This window comes from Ornithorhynchus anatinus, chromosome 3, assembly GCF_004115215.2.
Source record: "Ornithorhynchus anatinus isolate Pmale09 chromosome 3, mOrnAna1.pri.v4, whole genome shotgun sequence".
Taxonomy (NCBI): Eukaryota; Metazoa; Chordata; class Mammalia; order Monotremata; family Ornithorhynchidae; genus Ornithorhynchus; species Ornithorhynchus anatinus.
Window position 1 is genome coordinate 122,206,129 of NC_041730.1, and position 21,096 is coordinate 122,227,224.

At 48.3% G+C, this 21,096-nt stretch overlaps 1 protein-coding gene across 1 annotated transcript in view; it reads left to right on the plus strand.

Moving 5' to 3' along the window:
- Positions 1 to 21,096, plus strand: part of CPN1 (carboxypeptidase N subunit 1) — a 60,459-nt gene that overhangs the window by 17,903 nt on the left and 21,460 nt on the right. The window contains exons 2-4 of the mRNA XM_029058976.2: positions 7,069 to 7,265; positions 11,425 to 11,580; positions 14,313 to 14,495. Of these exons, the coding sequence (XP_028914809.1) occupies positions 7,069 to 7,265; positions 11,425 to 11,580; positions 14,313 to 14,495 (536 nt within the window). The remainder of the gene's footprint in view (positions 1 to 7,068; positions 7,266 to 11,424; positions 11,581 to 14,312; positions 14,496 to 21,096) is intronic.

Below are 21,096 nucleotides of genomic sequence, written 5' to 3' on the forward strand. Positions count from 1 at the left end.
CCCCATCTACCTGACCCTTGGCCTTTAGACAGCTCCAGGGTAGTGGGTTGGGGTGGGGGGGCAGAGTGTGGCTTCTCCTGCTACTGTTTACACCGTGAGTCCATCACTGGGCAGGGATTCTATCTGTTGCCGAATTGTACATTCCAAGCGCTTAGTCCAGTGCTCTGCACATAGTAAGCGCTCAATAAATACTGTTGAATGAATGAATGCTGTCCCCTCCCTCTCCAGATCTTCTTCCACCTTGCAGCCAATCAGCTCAACTCCTTACCTTCTTCCTCTCCCTTGCGCCCAAGTACTGTCACTCTGAGGACAGTGATCTGTTAGGCATCCTATTTTGGGGTCAGCTCTCCTATTTGTTCAGGAAAATGTTGACCAGGGCAGGGCCGAAGAGGGAAAAAAAAATAAGGCGATCAGATACTTCTCTCCAAAAGGTAGGCTTCAGACTGGCAGTCCTGAGAGAGTCCATCTTGGTGCTGGTCAAGGTTTTGTATGAACTATTGAATCAACTCCCTGGTGATTTTGCGCTTGGCCCGGCCCAGCTCTGGGTGACTTCTAAGACCATGGGGGCCTGGCCCAAGTCTAGAGGGAACCAGATGTCACTGTGAAGGAGTGAGGCAATGGGGGAATGGTATTTACATGGTTCCGGGGGGATGCTTGGGCTTGTTTTCCCAGGGACACCGTACCTGTGCAAATTCACAGTAATCAATCGATCAATCATGTTTATTGAGCATCTACTATGTGCAGAGCACTGTACTAAGTACTTGGGAAAGTACAATATAACAGAATTGGTAGATGTTCCCTGCCCACAAGTTGCATAGAGTCTAGAAGGGGAGACCGATGTAAATATAAATAAATACATTGTGGCTAGGTAGGTAAGTACTGTGAGGCTGAAGGTGGGGTAAATAAAGGGTACAAATTCAAGTACAAGGGTGACACAGAGGGGTGAGAGAGTAGGGGAGATAAGGGCTTAGTCAGGGAAGACCTCTTGGAGGAGATGGGATTTTAATAAGGCTTTGAAGATGGGGAGAGGGATGGTCTGTTAAATATGAAGGGGGAAGGAGTTCCAGACCAGAAGCAGGATGTGGGTGAGTGGTTAGCACCGAGAGAGACAGCAGAACCCAGCAGCCACAGCATCCATCTATCCTGTTTGAAACTGGCAGGGAGAAGTTGGGTGAGGACAGAGAAGGAAGGGACAGGTCCTTTCAGATGAAGTCTGAGCTTGACTTGATGGGCCAAAGCTCACAGGTTGAGTCCAGGTTGAGACTGAGCTTGCTTTCTGCTCTTCAGAAACAGCAAAGCATCCCTGCCTCACAGGGGGCGTGGGAGGGGTCGTATTTGTAAAGACTTCAAAGGAGGGTCAGGACTGTCCTGCTGAAGTCGATAGGGGAAATTTCTCAGAACTGAGCGGGAAGTATTGAGGCATGGTCCCTTTGGCTGCTCTGCTGGACTTGGTCCCCCCACTTACCACTTGAGAGGCAATCCCCCAAATCTGGAAAAGTAAATTGGCTGGTTGAGATGTTGGAAGATGCGCAGAGTTAGCCCATCCAGATCCTAGAGCAGCAGGAAATCAGTCCCCAAAAAGATTAGAACTCCGTCTCTGAGGATGGGCAATGCAGTAGATATAACTCAGTTCATCTCTCCTCTACACGATTTTGGGCCATTTCCTTTCTGAGTAAAATCTGGGTTTTGTAGCATACTCTTATTACCAAAACCCTTTGATTATTTTTCAGATTTCTGCCCTCATGATATCCATGTGAGTTAGGCAGAAAGACAGGTATTATTATCCCCATTTTGCAGATGAGGAAATTGGGTTACAGAGATGTTAAGAGTCAGGCCCATGGTCACCCAGCAGAGCCCACTCTGGCTTCCAGATGGGCGCTCTTCCGCTCCACCACGCTGCCTCCCCTAGTCACCCCCGGAACAGATCAGTCACAATTTTTGATTAATGATAGTCTATAGCAGATGACACACAGATCTACATCTCTGCCCCTGTCCTCTCCCCCTCCCTTCAGGCTCGCATCTCCTCCCACCTCCAGGATGTCTCCACCTGGATGTCGGCCCGCCACCTAAAACTCAACGTGAGCCAGACTGAGCTCCTCATCTTCCCTCCCAAGCCCGGTCCTCTCCCAGACTTCCCTATCACCGTGGATGGCAAGACCATCCTTCCCATCTCTCGGGCCCGCAATCTCGGTGTCATCTTTGACTCGTCTCTCTCGTTCAGCCCACACATCCTATCCGTCACCGAGACCTGCCAGTTTCACCTTTACAATATCGCCAATATCCGCCCTTTCCTCTCCACCCAAACGGCTACCTTACTGCTACGGTTATATCCCGGCTAGACTACTGTGTCAGCCTTCTCTCTGATCTCCCTTCCTCCTCTCTCGCCCTGCTCCGGTCTATTCTTCACTCCGCTGTCCGGCTCATCTTCCTGCAGAAACGAACTGGGCCTGTCACTCCCCTTCTTAAACACCTCCAGTGGTTGCCTATCAACCTCCGCTCCAAACAAAAACTCCTCACTCTAGGCTTCGAGGCTCTACATCACCTTGCCCCTCCCTACCTCTCCTCCCTTCTCTCATTCTACCGCCCACCCCGCACGCTCCGCTCCTCCGCCGCCCACCTCCTCGCCGTCCCCCGGTCTCGCCCATCCCGCCGTCGACCCCCGGGCCACGTCCTCCCGCGGTCCCGGAACGCCCTCCCTCCTCACCTCCGCCAAACTCATTCTCTTCCCCTCTTCAAAACCCTACTTAAAACTCACCTCCTTCAAGAGGCCTTCCCAGACTGAGTTCCCTTTCTCCCTCAACTCCCTCTACCGCCCCCCCTTCACCTCTCCGCAGCTTAACCCTCTTTCCCCCCATCTCCCTCTGCTCCTCCCCCTCTCCCTTCCCATCCCCTCAGCACCGTACTCGTCCGCTCGACTGTATATATTTTCATTACCCTATTTATTTTGTTAATGAAATGTACATCGCCTCGATTTTATTTAGTTACCACTGTTTTTACGAGATGTTCTTCCCCTCGACTCTATTTATTGCCATCGTTCTTGTCCGTCCGTCTCCCCCGATTAGACCGTAAGCCCGTCAAATGGTAGGGACTGTCTCTATCTGTTGCCAACTTGTTCATTCCAAGCGCTTAGTACAATGCTCTGCACTAATAAATACTATTGAATGAATGAATGAAACTTGGGAATTCCAAGATTCAAGATCCTTCCCCAAGGCCCTTCTGCCTTCCTCCCTGAGGGAAGAACAGGTGCCCAGTTAAACAATAATGATGGTATTTGTAAAGCACTTAATAAGTGTCAAGCACTGATCTAAGCACTGGGGTTTATTATCAAGTGCCACTGAGTCATTACTGATTCATAGCGACTCTTGGGATATATTTTCTCCAGAACATCCTGTCTTCTGCCTTAATCTGTAACCTTTCTAACGGTTCTTCCGTTATCGTTGTGATGGTCTCTATCCATCTTGCTGCTGGTCTACCTCTTCCACTTTTAACCCTGGACTTTTCCTAGCATTAATGTCTTCTCCAGAGAATTAGTCCTCCTGATTATGTGTCCAAAATATGCTAATCCAAGTTGAGTCATCTGGCCTTCCAAAGACCACTTTGGCTTAATTTGCTCCAAAAGCTCTGGGGTAGATACAAGCTAATCAGGTTGGACACAGTCACTGTCCCACTTGGACAGTCTTAATCCCCATTTTATAGATGCGGGAACTGAGGTACAGAAAAGTTAAGTGACTTGCCCAAGGTCACCTGTCAGACAAGTGGCAGAGCTGGGATTAGAACCCAGATCCTTGACTCCCAGGCCCGTGTTCTATCCATTAGGTCATGCGGCTTGTTTGTTAATGCCATCAACAAACTCAAGGGCGTTCAGATCACCATCAGTGGTGTTAATTCATTCAATTGTATTTACTGAACGCTTACTATGTGCAGAGCAGTGTACCATGCGCTTGGGAGAGTACAATACAACAGAGTTGGCAGATAGGTTCCCTGCCCACAACAAGCTTACAGTCTAGAGGGAGACTTATTGGTTCCAGTGGGATGGAAGAGATTCAGTGTGGATGGGGGCCAATCCAGTCTGCAGCTCGGGACAGTCCACTCCTAATAATAATAATAATGGTGGTATTTGTTAAGCGCTTCCTACGAAGAGGAGTTCCCGTTCCTCGAGCCTGATCCTTGACACCCCCATCCCAGATTGGTCCGTGGTTTCCTCTTCCTCCCAGAGGTGCGGATTTGCCTTTCAGAGGGGCAGGAGGCCCTGGGTTCCCCGGGGGCTGAGACACATTAGTTCATGATTTTGATCCAAATGAGTGGGTCCCCCCGACTAGCCGTCTGGATGGAACTGAAGATGTTTTGTTTTATAGATTACATATGTGTATAAAAAGCTGAGCCAGACTATCTAAACTGGCGCTTGGCCTCGACTTGGCCCTCAGGCAACTGACTGACTCACACAGCCTCTCTCCCAGAACAGTAGTCCAGTAGTCCAGTCCAGTAGGACAGATGATCCCTTTGGCCTTCGCAAATCCCTCATCAGTTAACGCCCTTCAGGGCCTAGGAAGTCTCCGGGCTTTTCCGTTCAAAGTTTGCAAATTCCCTAAACAGCGATCCAGTGCCAGAAATTGTCCAGTGAGAAGCCTTCTCAAGGCGCAAACTAGGCTCTTTGGGAGGGTGCATTTACTCTTAGAGGGGTGTTTTTCCTCCCTCAGCCAGAGGCAGTATCTTTTAGTTTTCCTGTAGCCTTTATATCTTATCTTTTTGTTTTGTTTTGTATTTTTATTTTTTTATAGTATTAGTTCATTCATTCATTCAATAGTATTTATTGAGTGCTTACTATGTGCAGAGCACTGTACACTTGGAATGTACAATTCGGCAACAGATAGAGACAATCCCTCCCCATTGACGGGCTTACAGTCTAATCGGGGGAGAAAATTAGTTACTTGATTAACTTAATTAGTTACTTACTACTGCTAGCTACTGTATAAAGCTCTGGAGCTAATTAGCTAATTAGCTAATACAAGCTAATTAGGTTGGACACAATCCATGTCCCACAGGGGCTCACAATCTTAATCCCTGTTTTCAGATGAGGGAACTGAGGCACAGAAAAGTGACTTGTCCAAGGTCACACAGTAGATGAGTGGTGGAGGAGGGACTAGAGTCCAGGTCCTTCTTTCTGCACAAATGTCAGCCCCCACTGGGTTCCTTATTCTCTCTGCCTAGTGGAAAGAGCCCAAGACTGAGAGTCAGAGGACCTGGGTTCTAATCCCAGTTTCTCCCCTTGGCCGCTATGTGACCTTGAGCAAGTTATGTAACTTTTCTGTGCCTCAGTTTCCTCATCTGCACAACAGGAGTTAAATACCTCCCCCTTAGGCTGTGAGACCCATGTGGGACAGGGACTGATCTAAAAGTTTTGTATCTTGCCCCAGTGCTTGACATGTAGTAGATATTTAAACATACACCACAATTATTATTCTCATGCTTCAAGCCCATCATTTTTTTCCACTGCTTTCAATAATGGTCAGAGAATTTTGTGCAGTAGAGGGTGTTACTGTATCTTTTGAGAGCTTATTTTACTTTTTAAAATTTATTTTGATATCTTTGTGGACAAGCTTCGTGTGCACCTACTGTAATATATTGTACTCTCTCAAGTGCTTAGTACAGTGTTCTGCACACAGTAAGTACTCAATAAATACCATTGATTGATTTTTTTTTCTGCTTTTATAATGACAGTTTAAAAAAAACAGAAAAAGTATTGTTCTCTCAAGTGCTTAGTACAGTGTTCTGCACACAATAAGTACTCAATAAATACCATTGATTGATTTTTCTGCTTTTATAATGACAGTTTAAAAAAAGCAGAAAAAGTATTGTTCTCTCAAGTGCTTAGTACAGTGTTCTTCACACAGTAAGTACCCAATAAACACCACTGATTGATTGATATTTTTCTGCTTTTATAATGAAAGTTTAAAAAAATACAAAAAAACTGGGGGGGTCTCCCTTGGGGTGATCATGCACATGGAAGTGGAGCTGACCAGAGTTAAAGACAGGGAAATAAGCAACATGGCCTAATGGAAAGAGCACAGGCCTGGGAGTCAGAGGATCTGGGTTCTAATTCTGGCCCCACTTCTTGCCTGCCGTGTGACCTTGGGAAAGTCACTTAACTTCTCTGCATCAGTTACCTGACATGTAAAATGGGGATTAAGACTGTGAACTACATGTGGGCCATGACTATGTCCAACCTGATTTTAGCTTGCAGTTGCTATCCCAGCGCTTAGTACAGTGCCTGATACATAGTAAGCACTTAACAAATACCATAAAAAATGATAATTGTGGAATTTGTTAAGCCCTGCTTTGTACTAAGCATTGGGGTAGATATAATACAATCAGGTAGGAAGAGTCTCTGTCCCCCAGTTAGGAGGAAGAACAGGCACTGAACTGCCATTTTACAGAGGAGGAATCTGAGGCCCCAGAAGTGAAGTGACTTGCTCAAGATCACACAGATCGCAAATGGTAGAGCCAGGATTAGAACCCAGGTCGTCTGACACCCAAGTCCTGCTCTTTCCTCTAGGCAACACTGCTTCTTCCAGGAAAATGGGGATTCTAGCCTGCTGTCCTGGAGTAAGGACAGGGGCAAAACAGAGGACAGGATGGAGGGGAAGAAAACAAAGGCTACTATCTGAGGATATTGCTATGTCCTCCTTATAATAATAATAATAATGTTGGCATTTGTTAAGCGCTTACTATGTGCAGAGCACTGTTCTAAGCGCTGGGGTAGATACGGGGTAATCAGGTTGTCCCACGTGAAGCTCACAGTCTTAATCCCCATTTTACAGATGAGGTATCTGAGGCAAAGAGAAGTTAAGTGACTTGCCCACAGTCACACAGCTGACATGGGAAGGCATTCCTTGTAGCCCTAGGAATCAAGTGATTCTAGTTTTAGGGAACATTGGAGTGTATTCCTTATGAATTATTGGCTAAGAGGTATTTTTTGCCCAGTTGGAGCCCGTCCGGAACATCGTAGCTTCTCCGTCTCTTGCGTTCTGGTCTCTTGAGTCATTCACTGGGTCTCTGTCATCTCTCCAGTGGAGCCAGAGTTCAAATACATCGGGAACATGCACGGGAACGAAGTCTTGGGGAGAGAGTTACTGCTCCAGCTGTCTGAATTCCTGTGTGAAGAGTACCGGAGGGGGAGTGAGCGGATTGTGCAAATTATCCACGACACTCGGATCCACATTCTGCCCTCGATGAATCCCGACGGCTATGAAGTGGCTGCAAACCAGGTACCAGACCAAAAGGACTTCCCCTTCCGGGTCACCCAGACAGTGCCTGCTGGGCCAAGCCGCATGAGAAGCGGGGTGGTCTAGTGGTAAGTGCATGGGCCTGGGAGTCAGAGGACCTGGTTTTTTAAAACTGGCTCTGCCACATTTTGATCATACTTATTGTGTGCTTCCTGTGTGCAGAGCACTGTACCAAGCTCTTAGAAGAGTACAATATAACAATAAATGGATATATTCCATGCCCACAGCGAGCTTGCCGTGTCACCTTGGGCAAGTCACTTAACTTCTCTGTGATTCAGTTTCCTCAACTGTAAAATGGGGATTCAATACCTGTTCTCCATCCTACATAGATTGAGAGCCCCATGTAAGACAGGGACCGTGTCCAACTTGATTAGTGTGTATCTACCTCGGTGCTTAGATTAGAGCTTGACACATAGTAAGTGTTTAACAAATATAACAGTAATATTATTAATGTAATAATATAATGATGATTAGGACATAGTAAATACATAAAATATTATTATTATCATTATATTTTATATATTTACTATGTCCCAATCACCATTCTAAACACTAGAGTAAATATAAATTAATCATGTAATCACGTTGGACACAATCCCTGTCCCACCTGGGGCTCACATGCTAAATAGGAAGGAGGAAAGGTATTGAATTCTCACTTTACAAATGAGGAAAATGTAAGTGTTTAGCAAATGTAACAATAATATTATTAATGTAATAATATAATGGTGATTAGGACATAGTAAATACATATAATATTATTATTTTATTTTATATATTTACTATGTCCCAATCACCATTCTAAACCCTAGAGTAAATACAAATTAATCATGTAATCATGTTGGACACAAGCCCTGTCCCACTTGGGGCTCACATTCTAAATAGGAGGGAGGAAAGGTATTGAATTCTCATTTCACAAATGAGGAAACTGAGGCACAGAGAAGTTTAGTGACTTGCCCAGGGTTACACAGCAGGCACATGGGGGAGCTGAGATTAGAACCCAGGTCCTCTGACTGCCAGGTCTGTGCCCTCTCCACTAGGCCTCTCTACTTCCCACCCATACACAGGCACAGAAGCACCCACAGACAGCTGTTCCCCAAAGCTGAAGGGGCCGGAGAGGATCAGGGGAGCAGCAGATACAGAAACCGAAGCTAAGACCCCGACCTCGGTCACAGTCCGGCCCAGGCCTCCAACGCTGGTTCCTTGATGTTAGTGTCATGACAGCGGGCAGAGGGGATGGCTGGCGGTAGCCACACAGACTGAAGCTCCCGTTGGTGCCGGTCCCCTCCCTTGGAGAGCTCTCTGAAGCCCCTCCATCATCTGGGCCTTGACAGACACTTCGAAGTGAGGCCTGGTCACGGCGGCCACCTCAATCCCGCCTCCTCCGGAGGTCAGCTGCCCTAGCCTCGTTGGCGGCACCGAGACCACCTCTACTCTCTGTTCCTAACTGCCCCTGCTGCTCGGCCAGGTTGGATCCAATCCCGGCTCCGCCCTAACCCACTGGCTCTGCTCTCACCCATGGACTCCACCCCCATCCACTAGCTCTGCTCCCACTTTCACACTTCCCCAGGAGTTTTATGATTTAGGACAGAGGAGAGAAATGAGTAGGTGAAAAACCAAAATCAGATGACTAGAGGGAAGTAGGAAAGGATGGGGAGGGATCCGTACTAAGCGCTTGGGAGAGCACACTGTAACAGTTGGTAGACACGTTCCCTGCCTATAACGAGCTTACAGTTTGGCGGCATAATTATTGTGGTTTTTATTAAGTGCTTACTATGTGCCAAGCACTTTACTAAGAGCTGGTGTAGAAACAAAATCACCAGGTCCCACAAGGGACTCACAGCCTAAGAGAGAGAACACGTATTGAGTCCCCATTTTCTAGAAGAGGGAACTGAGGCACAGAGAAGTTGTGACTTTCCCTAGGTCACAGAGTAAGTAAGTGGTGGAGGGAGGTTTGGAACCCAGGTCCTCTGAGTCCAAGTCCGTGCTCTTTCCTCTAGGTAACGCTGCACTGAACTCTTCCAAGCGGTTTGTACAGTGCTCTGTACACAATAAGTGCAAAATAAACACCACTGATTGATTGATTGAAGAACCAGAGGCCATCTTGGCTGCGGTGATGGCAGTGTCTGGGACGTCTCTTTTTCCTACCTTCCGCCAGTGCTGTTCCACATCCTCCTGTAGATTGTAAGCTCGTTGTGGGCAGGGAATGTGTGTGTTATATTGTTGCGGTGTACTCCCCCAATCGCTTAGTACAGTTCCCCATACCCAGTAAGTGCTCAATAAATATGACCAATCGACTGGCTGATTGCTGGGCTCCCAGAGTCTCCCTTCTTTGGGCGGCTCTGTCACGTGACGGTCAGCACATGGTAGAAGAACATATTCATTCATTCAATCATATTTATTGAGCACTTACTGTGTGCAGAGCACTGTACTAGGTGTTCGAAAAGTACAATAAAGCAATAAAGAGAGACGATCCCAGCCCACAGTGGGCTTATGTATGAAAGGAAGCCTTTAATGCTGCCAATAAACTCATCCTCCAGACAGTAAGCTCGTTGTGGTCAAGGAATGTGTCTGTTTATTGTTCTATTGTACTCTCTCAAGTGATCTGCACACAGTAAACGCTCAATAAATACGATTGAATACCTCTGGCTTTCAGCTCCAGTGGCCATGTTGGCTGGGTGGCCGCAGTTTCTGTTCTTCATTCACCTTTCTCCCTGAAAGGTGATTATCTCGAGGGATGGCACATGTTGTTGTTGTCCTTCATTTTTGACCCTGAGGCCACTGGCAGCGACCGAGTAATGATGATAATAATATAATAATAATAACGGTATTTGTTAAGCACTTACTATGTGCGAGGCACTGTACTAAGCACTGGAGTAGATACAAGATAATCTGGTCAGGCACAGTCCCTGTTCCTCAGAGGGCTCTCGGCCTTAAAACCCATTTTACAGATGTGGTACCTGAAGCACAAAGAAGTTAAGTGACTTAGCCAAGATCATACGGCAGGCAAGTGGCGGATGTGGGATTAGAACCCAGGTCCTTCTGACTTTCAGGCCCGTACCCTTAGGCTATGCTGCTTCTCATGCTGCTCCCCAAGGGCCTCTTTGCCCCCAAGTGTATCTCTCTGTTCCCATATCTGCCCCATCCTTGCACATTTTGCATGGGGAAGCAGCAGGGCCTAGTGGAAAGAGAATGGGCCTGAGAATCAAGAGGACCTGGGTTCTAATCCCAGGTCCGTGTGACCTCGAGCAAGTTGCTTAGCTTCTCCCTGGAGCATTTTCTTCATCTGTAAAATGGGGATTAAATCCTATTCCCTCTTAGTTTGATTCTGAGCCCCAGGTAGGAAAGGGAACATGTCCGACCCTATTATCTTGTAGCAGAAGTATTTATTAAGTGCTCACTATTTGTAGAACATTGTGCTAAGTGTTTAGAAAGATACCCAGATGGAAATTAATCGTGGTTCCTGTCCCTCGGGGGGTTCACAATCTAAACACTTGCTTCTACCCAAGTGTTTAGCAGAGTGCTTGGCACATAGTAAGTGCTTAACAGGTATTATTATTACTATTGTTATTATTGCTATTGTTTTGTTATAACTGTAGTACCCAATCCTGGGCCAAGATGAGCGACCAATCGATCCATCAATCAAAAGTATTTACTGAGCACTTACTGTGTGCAGAACTCTGTACTAAGCACCTGGGAGAGTCCAGTACAGAACAGCCGATAGACACGATCCCTGCCCGCAAGGAGGGAAGCAGCGTGGCCTAGTGGATAGGAGCCCGGGCCTGGGAGTCCGAAGGATCTGGGTTCTAACCCCAGCTCTGCCCCGAATCCGCTGTGTGACCTTGGGGAAGTCACTTCACTTCTCGGGGCCTCAGTTACCTCAGCCGCAAAAGGGGGATTAAGATTGTGAGCCCCGTGTGGGACAGGGACTGTGTCCGATCCCATGTGCTTGTATCCACCCCAGAGCTTAGAACAGTGCCTGGCACATAGTAAGCACTTCACAAATGTCATAATTGCTATTATTGTTATTATTATCATTATGGAGCTTACAGTCTAGATCCTGCTAGTACAAAACAATGGTAGCTCCCACCTGGCTAACCGACTCTGAACCCGGTGAAGAGAATCTCTGTCCCTTCCTCCGAAGGGCCCAGATGCAAACGGGTACCTGACTGGCAGGAACAACGCCAACGGAGTGGACCTCAACCGCAACTTCCCCGACCTCAACAGCTTCGTGTACTACAACCAGAAGCGTGGGGGACCCAACCACCACATCCCGCTACCCAGCAACTGGAAGAGCCAGGTACACCCAGCTCACCTCCGGACCCCAAAGATTGGGTGGGGGGGAAGGGAGGGAGACCTCCAGCCACGGGACAGCCTCTGCCCTCCACCCGCCCCTTCCCGCCACGCTCGGGGGGCCATCCGGCTGTTCCCACCAGGCTGGCCACACATCCCGGAAACTAAACGAGTCGCAGCCCAGTGGTGAGAAGATGATGTGTTCCTGCAGACTTCTGGATCTGCCTCTGCCTCTCAGCTTTTCCTTCCCGATTGTCCAGGGGTAGCCTCCTTAGCCTCCACAACCCTTGTGGGGCTTGGGGAGGGATAGAAGATATATTAATAATAATAACAATAATGTTGGTATTTGTTAAGCGCTTACTACGTGCAGAGCACTGTTCTAAGCGCTGGGGTAGACACAGGGGAATCAGGTTGTCCCACGTGGGTCTCACAGTCTTACTCCCCATTTTACAGATGAGGTAACTGAGGCACAGAGAAGTTAAGTGACTTGCCCACAGTCACACAGCTGACAAGTGGCAGAACCCATGACCTCTGACTCCAAAGCCCGGGCTCTTTCCACTGAGCCACGCTGCTTCTCTAATATAAGTAGGAACAGGCCCTGGATCCCCCCCTACCCGGCCTCCGCCCTCAGTACCTCCCTCTGACCACACCCTAACCCCTTCTAATAATAATTATTATTATTATTTTGGAATTTGCTAAGCACTTACTATGAGTCAGGCACTGTGCTATCCGCAGAGGAAGATACCAGAAAATCAGGTTGATCACGGTCCAACGTGGGGCTCACAATCTCAATCCCCTTTTACAGATGAGGTAACTGAGGCCCAGAGAAGTGAAGTGACTTGCCCAAGGTCATGCAACAGGCAAGTGGCGGAGTCGGAATTAGAACCCATGTCCCTCTGACTCCCAGACCCGTGCTCTATCCACTGCGCCATGCAGCTTCTCCTCTGTGGCTCACCACCCCCACACCCATCCTCTGCCCTCCCAACCTCCCTCCGACAGCACCTCCTCTTCTACATCTATTTACAAAACCCCATCAATCTTCCCCCTTGACACAACCAGTGGATGCCTCTGTCTACTGCTCCCTCTGGAAAGCACCCTTCTCACGTAATGTCTGCTCCTTTCCAAGAAGAACAGAGCCCCGGTGCTTTGCATGTCTTCTCTTTCCTCTCAGAACTCTTCCAGGCATTAAATCACCATGCAGAGAGTAGAAATACCATCCCCCCGCGCCCCCACTGCACATTCCATACCCTGCTCTTCCTGCATCAATCCCTTCCACTGAGTTCATTCCATTGTATTTATTGAGCGCTTACTATGTGCAGAGCACTGTACTAAGCACTTGGAATGTACAATTCGGCAACAGATAGAGACAATCCCTGCCCAACAACAGGTTCACAGTCTAAACGGGGGAGACAAGACAGCAAAACAAAACAGAACAAAACAAGTAGGCTGGCGTCAATATCATCAAGATAAATAGAATCGTAGATATATACACATCATTAACCAAATAAATAGGGTAATAAGTAATATATACAAATATGCACAAGTGCTGTGGGGAGGGGAAGGGTGTAGAGGAGAAGGAGGGAGGAGGGGGAATGGGGAGGGGAGGAGGAGCGGAGTGAAAGGGAGGGCTCAGTCTGGGAAGGTCTCCTGGAGGAGGTGGGCTCTCAGTAGGGCTTTGAAGAGAGGAAGAGTTAGTTTGGCAGATGTGAGGAGGGAGGGCGTTGTGGGTCAGTGGTAGGATGTGGGCCAGGGGTCGACGGCGGGACAGGCGAGACCGAGAGACCATGAGGAGGTTAGCGGCAGAGGAGAGGAGCGTACGGGGTGGGCCGGAGAAGGAGAGAAGGGAGGTGAGGTAGGAGGGGGCAAAGTGATGGAGAGCTTTGAAGCCAGGAGTGAGGAGTTTTTATTTCATGCGAAGGTTGATAGGCAACCCCTGGAGGTTTTTGAGGAGGGGAGTGCCATGCCCAGAGCATTTCTGTAGAAAGATAATCCGGGCTTCAGAATGAAGAATAGACTGGAGCGGGGAGAGACAGGAGAATGGGAGATCAGAGAGGAGGCTGATGTAATAATCCAGTCGGGATATTATGAGAGCTTGAACCAGTTCTCTTTGTAACAGTCAGTCCAACCACTCTCCCCATCTTCCGAGCTCTATTAAAATACTATATCCTTCAAAAATCCTCCCTTGACTAAGCTTTCATCTCTCCACCCTATTTCTCCTCCTTACTGCTTCACCTGTGCACTTAGTTTCACCTCCTAAACCACTTGGTGCTCACCCACTCCCACAGTCTACATCCTTATGCTCGGTAGCTCTCTCTACCTGTAATAAATTTTAGCGTCTGTCTTCCCCGCTAGACTTTAAAATCCTTGAAGGGGGCGGGGGGATCATGTTTTCTAAGTGTCTTAATAATAACTGCGGTATTTGTGTCAGGCACTGATCTAAACGCTCGGGTAGATACAAGCTAATCAGATTGGACGTAGTCCCTGACCCACATAGGGCTCAAGGTCCTAATGCCCATTTTCCAGATGAGGGAACTGAGGCCCAGAAAAGTGAAGTAATTTGCCCAAGGACACACAGGAGGCAAGTGGCAGAGCCGGGCTTAGAACCCAGGTCCTTCTGACTCCCAGGCCCGGGCTCTATCCAATTGGCCATACTGCTTGTACTTTTCCAAGCATTTAGTACAGTGTAGTGCGCACAGCACGTGGCTCGGCAAATGCCACTGCTGGATTGCCTCCCCACAGGTGGAACCGGAGACCCAAGCGGTGATCCAGTGGATGAGAACCTACAACTTTGTCCTGTCGGCAAACCTTCACGGAGGGGCCGTGGTGGCCAATTACCCGTACGACAAGTCCCACGAGCAGCGGGTGCGGGGCTTCCGGCGGACTGCCAACACGCCCACTCCGGACGACGAGCTCTTCAGGAAGGTGAGCAGAGCGGGGCCGGGCCGGGCCCGGGACCCGGCGGCTTCGGCCCGTCGGGAAGCTGGCCGCCCCCTCCAACTCAACCAGATTTTTCCTCTCAATTTGCCCCCAAATTTCAGAGGGGGCGGCCCTCTGAAAAACCTCCTCCATCCATTGCTTTTTTCCCCCTAGCCTAGATGTTCACTCTTAATGATAACTGTGGTATTTGTTAAGGCTTACTATGCACCAGACACTGTACTAAGCATTCGGGTAGACACGAGGTAATCCGACTGATTACAGTCCCTGTCCCACGTGGGACTCACAGTCTTAATCCCCATTTTACAGAAGCGGTAACTGAGGCACCGAAAAGTGAAGGTCACAGAGCAGACACGTGGCAAAGCCAGAATTAGAACCCAGGTTCTTCAGACTCCCAGGCCCTTGCTCAAAGCTCTTCAAGGACAGGGATTGCAGCATTTACTTGGTTTGTTCCTCTAGTGCTTAGTACAGCGATGTGCTCAGTAAATACAGTTCTAAACGGTTCTGAGACATTCATAACATGAGGGTTTTCAAGAAGCGTCCCCGGGGCGCTGCCAGAAACAGAGCAGTAGACAGGATGGACCACTGACAAGGTTTCATGTCTGGACACCTGTCTCTTCTTCCTTACATATATCTGCACTTACCTGTCTCCCCTTTTTTTTAGATATTTTGAAGAGCCTATTTTTACCTCTGGACTGTAAACTCACTGTGTGCAAGGAACATGCCCACCACTCTGCTATAATGTACTCTCCCAACTGCTTAGCACAGTGCTCTGCATGCAGTAAATGCTCAATAAATACAATTGATTGATTGTGCCAGGCACTCTACTAAGCACTGGGGTGGATACAAGCCAATCAGGTTAGACACAGTCTGTGTCCCACATTCATTCATTTAATCATATTTATTGAGTGCTTACTGTGTCCAAAGCACTGTACACCATAACACATTCCTTCAGTGTGGCTCAGTGGAAAGAGCACGGGCTTTGGAGTCAGAGGTCATGGGTTCGAATCCCGCCTCCGCCACTTGTCAGCTGTGCGACTGTGGGCAAGTCACTTCACTTCTCTGGGCCTCAGTTACCTCATCTGTAAAATGGGGATTAAGACTGTGAGCCCCACGTTGGACAACCTGATTCTCCTGTGTCTACCCCAACGTTTAGAACAGTGCTCTGCACATAGTAGGCGCTAACCAATACCAACATTATTATTATTCCTTCCCACTCTAAGCTCGCAATCTGGAGGGGAAGACAGATATTAATATAAAGAAACAAATTACGGATATATAATAATAATAATATTAGTGGTATTGTTTAGCACTTACTATGTGCCAAGCACTGTTCTAAGCACTGGGGGAGATTTAAGGTCATCACTTTGTCCCAGGTGGGGCTCACAATCTTAATACTCATTTTACAGATGAGGTAACTGAGGCCCAGAGAAGTGAAGTGACTTGCCCAAAGTCACACAGCTGACAAGTGGAGGAACCAGGATTAGAACCCACAACCTCTGACTCCCAAACCCGTGCTCTTTCCATTAAGCAACGCTTCTTCTCTCTCTCCATACACACAGAGATATATGCATATGTGCTGTGGGGATGGGAGGGAGGATGAATGAAGGAGCAAGTAAGAGCAATGCAGAAGGGAGTGGGAGAAGAGGAAGGGAGGGCTTAGTCGGGGAAGGCTTCTTGGAAGAGATGGGCCCACAGTAGGGTTTTGAAGTAGGGGACAGCTGTATCTGTCTGATATGAAGAGGGAAAACCCCACATGTGCTTAATCCCCATTTTACAGATGAGAGAACTGAGGCATAGAGAAGTTAAGTGATTTGCCCAAGGTCTTAGAGGAGACAAGTGGTGGATCCGGGATTAGAACCCAGGTCCTGCTGACTCCCAGGCCTCTGCTCTATGCAGTTGGCCACACTGCTTCCCACACTGTCCCTCTGCTCTCTCTCCCTCATTCCCTTTTTGTGCCCCTTCTCATTTCCATTTCTCATTGCCCTTTTTTTCACCACATGATGATTCCCTGTTTCCCTGCAACTGTAATCCTAATTTTTCCCCTGGTTCCTTCTCCCCTTTACTGTGCTGCTTCTTCTCCCTGCATTTTCTATCTCAGGTTCCCCTGTACTCTCTCTCTCTCTCTCTCTCTCTGTCTCTTCTGACATTTTGAAGTTTTTTCCTCTTTTCCTTTTTCAGCTATTCTCTGTCCCATGCTCTCTCTTTTCTATTTCTTTCCTTGGATAATAAGAATAAGAAGAACGGTGGTATTTGTTAGGTGCTTACTGTGTGCTAAGCACTGTACTAAGCACTGGGGTAGATACAATATAACCATATGAAACACACCTGGGGTTCACAGTTTGAAGAGGAGGGAGAACAGGTATTTCTCCCACCCACCTATTTTAAAGAAGAGGAAACTGGGGGCCAGAAAAGGTAAGCGACTTCCCCAAAGTCCTCCAGCAGCCAGGTGAAGGATCTGGGATTAGAACCCAGAACTCGCAACTCTGTCAGGTGCTCTTTCCGCTAGGCCACACTGACTTCCTCCGGTCCCCCCGGGTCACTTCTGGGAGCTGCAGCGGTGAGGTGAGGAAACTGCTTGCAGGGAGCGGAGCTTCCTTATCACAAATCAACTGATGGGAGACTGGTTGATAGCAACTGCTGGGAACTCTTAGTTAGGGAATCCCCTAAGCCTTTTCTAAATAGAATTCTGCAACATCAGGAGGCGAAAAAGAACTAGGAAGCTTAAATTCTCAATGAAAATTCCCTCCCGCTCGTCCAAGTTCAAATTCACTTGCTCTGTTTCCATGTTGATTGAAACTTTTCACCATATAGGGTAGAATATTCTAATTGCGACATCCTATACTATCTTTCTAAAAACATTTGCCCAGTGCCCTGAAACTCCTAACCACCTCGGGCTTGGTGAACTGGGTTTGCTTTGGCCACAACTTGCTCGTCCCACACATTCCTGGAAGTAACGGGACTCCTGCCATTATGACCTCCTCTCTCTTCCTGGGGAAGTTAATAGCTTCTCCCCGCCTTCTGGGCAACCTGATGGTTCCCCTCCCCTGTGCCTCCTCCCTGAAATCTCCGTACTAAGAGCTTGGGAGAGCAAAATGTAACTATTCGCCAAGCGCTCTTCTCAGAGCTGGGGTAGATACAAGGTCGTCAGGGTGTCCTATGTGGGGCTCACCATCTTAATCCCCATTTTACAAATGGGACAACTGAGGTACCGAGAAGTGAAGTGACTTGCCCAAAGTCGCACAGCTGACAAGTGGCAGAGCTGGATTAGAACCCATGACCTCTAACACCCAAGCCCATGCTCTTTCCACTAAGCTGCTCGGAGAAGCAGCGTGGCTAGGGACAAGAAGACAGGGGATGAAGTCTGTGAGCCCCAGAGGGGACAACATGATGACCCGTATCCCCCTTAGCACTTAGAACAGTGCTTGGCTCATAGTTAATGCTTAACAAATACTATCATCTGGGCTTTGGAGTCAGAGGTCATGGGTTCGAATCCCAGCTCGGCCACTTGTCAGCTGTGTGACTTTGGGCAAGTCACTTAACTTCTCTGCGCCTCAGTTACCTCATCTGTAAAATGGGGATGAAGACTGTGAGCCCCACGTGGGACAACCTGATTCCCCTGTGTCTAACCCAGCGCTTAGAACAGTGCTCGGCACATAGTAAGCGCTTAACAAATACCAACATTATGATTTAACATTATAGCAGACACGTTCCCTTCCCACAACGAGTTTACAGTCTAGAGGACTGTCAGAGCCGTGTTCAAAACCCAGGTCCTCTGACTCCCAGACCCGTGATCGTTCCTCTAGGGCTAGTTCATTCATCTTATTTCCTACGCGTACAGCTCCACTGAGAACAACGCTCCCATCACTGTTTTCTTCCTTACTCTTGGCCGCAAGCCTTTAAAAACCACTGGTTCTCATTCCGACTTCCAGGAATCACTGGTTCCCCTCCCCTGTGCCTGCTGAGAGAAGAAGCGTGGTATAGTGTATGGAACACGGACCCGGGAGTCAGAAGGACGTGGGTTCTAATCCTGGCTCTGCCACTTGTCTTCTGTGTGACTTTGGGCAAACGATTTCACTTCTCTGGGCCTCAAGTACTTCATCTGTAAAATGGGATTCCCCTCTCAGGATCGATCGCACCTGGAGAGTTTCAAGTACTCTACCAGGCTCAGCTATAGGAGGGAGAGTCAAGCAGAGGCATATCCATTCCACTCCTAGTTTAGGCAATGGCTAGCGAGAGGAAGGCAATCTGCTACAAGTCAAAACTCACCCGTGCTGGGCAGCAGCGGCGTGGGAGAGAGTCGATGGCCGACACTTGAGTTTACTGCACGGAAAGAGGCAGTGGTAAGCCACTTCCGTATTTTTACCGAGAAAACTCTACGGATCCACTACCGGAAGGATTGCAGATGGAGATGGGGTGTTCTGGGAGAGATGCGTCCGTGGAGTTGCTATGGGTCGGAGATGACTCGACAGCGTAAAACAAGACAAGAAAAAGGGGATTAAGACTGTAAACCCCATGTGGAATATAATAATAATAATGGTATTTAAGCACTTACTATGTGACGGACACTCTACTAAGCCCTGGGGTAGAAATAAGCAAATCCAGTGGAACATGGACTGTGTCTAACCTGATTAGCCTGTGTCTACCTCAGCGCTCAGTACAGTGCCTAGTACATAGTAAGTGCTTAACAAATGTCATAAAAACATTCCAGGCAACCCTCTGTTGATCCTGTACTCTAGCTTGTTACTTATCATAATGGTACCCTAAGGATCAGGCTCTTTGTGAGGTTCGCGGAATAATAATAATAATGATGTTGGTATTTGTTAAACCCTTACTATGTACAGAGCACTGTTCTAAGCGCTGGGGTAGATCCAGGGTAATGAGGTTGTCCCACGGAGGCTCACAGTCTTCATCCCCATTTTACAGATGAGGTAACTGAGGCCCAGAGAAGTGAAGTGACTTGCCCACAGTCACACAGCTGACGAGTGGCAGAGGCGGGATTCGAACCCATGACCTCTGACTCCCAAGCCCGCGCTCTTTCCACTGAGCACAACACTGGGCATAGTTCTCTGACCCCTTTCATTGCTCCAGAGCTGAGATGGAAAGGGGCTGGCAAGTAGCGTGGCTCAGTGGAAAGAGCACGGGCTTTGGAGTCAGGGCTCATGAGTTCGAATCCCACCTCTGCCACTTGTCGGCTATGTGACTGTGGGCAAGTCACTTCACTTCTCTGCACCTCAGTTCCCTCATCTGTAAAATGGGGATTAAGACTGTGAGCCCCACGTGGGACAACCTGATTCCCCTATGTCTACCCCAGCGCTTAGAACAGTGCTCGGCACATAGTAAGCGCTTAACAAATACCAACATTATTATTAAGAATTAAAACTACAACTTGAAATGTGTCCAGGGTCGTATCCATCCCAGACGGGGGGCAGACCGGCTGAAACCTGGACTGTCTAATATAAAACCGGATAAACAGCCCCACTGAAAACCACCCCCCACCAGCTGGTTGAATAATAAATAATAATAATGGTATTTGCTAAGCACTTACTATGTGCCAAGCACTGTACTAAGCACTGGGATAGATACAAGCAAATCGAGTTGGACACAGTCCCTGTCCCATGTGGGGCTCACCTTCTCAATTCTTATTTTACAGATGAGAAGCACTCCAAACCCTCCATCCTTCCTGATATTTTTTAATGGAATTTGTTAAGCACTTACTCTTCATTCATTCATTCAATGGTATTTATCGAGCACTTACTATGTGCAGAGCACTGTACTAAGCACTTAGAATATACAATTTGGCAACAGATAGAGACAATCCCTGCCCAATGACGGGCTCACAGTCTAACTGGGGGAGACAGACAAAAACAAGACAACATAATCACGATAAATAGAATCAAGGAGATGTACACCTCATTAACAAAATAAATAGGGTAATAAAAATACATACAAATGAGCACAGTGCTGAGGGGAGGGGAAAGGAGGGGGCGGAGCAGAGGGAAAGGGGGCTTAGCTGAGGGGAGGTGAAGGGGGAAGGGGAAGGGAGCAGAGGGCAGAGGGGGAGCAGAGAGGGAGCAGAGGGAGCAGAGGGAAAAGGGGAATTTCAGTCTGGGAAGGCTTCTTGGAGGAGGTGAGCTCTCAGTAGGGCTTTGAAGAGGGGAAGAGAGTTAGTTTGGCGGAGGTGAGGAGGGAGGACGTTCCAGGACAGTGGTAGGACGTAGGACAGTGGTAGGACGTGGGCCAGAGGTCGACGGCGGGATAGGAGTGAACGGGGGATGGTGAGGAGGTGGGCGGCAGAGGAGCGGAGCGTGTGGGGTGGGCAGTAGAAAGAGAGAAGGGAGGAGAGGTAGGAGGGGGCAAGGTGATGGACAGCCTGAAGCCCAGAGTGAGAAGTTTTTGTTTCGTGTGGCGGTCGATAGGCAACCACTGGAAGTTTTTAAGGAGGGGAGTGACATGCCCAGATCGTTTCTGCAGGAAGATGAGCCGGGCAGCGGAGTGAAGAATAGACTGGAGCGGGGAGAGAGAGGAGGAAGGGAGATCAGAGAGAAGGCTGACACGGTAATCCAGCCGGGATATTATGAGAGCTTCT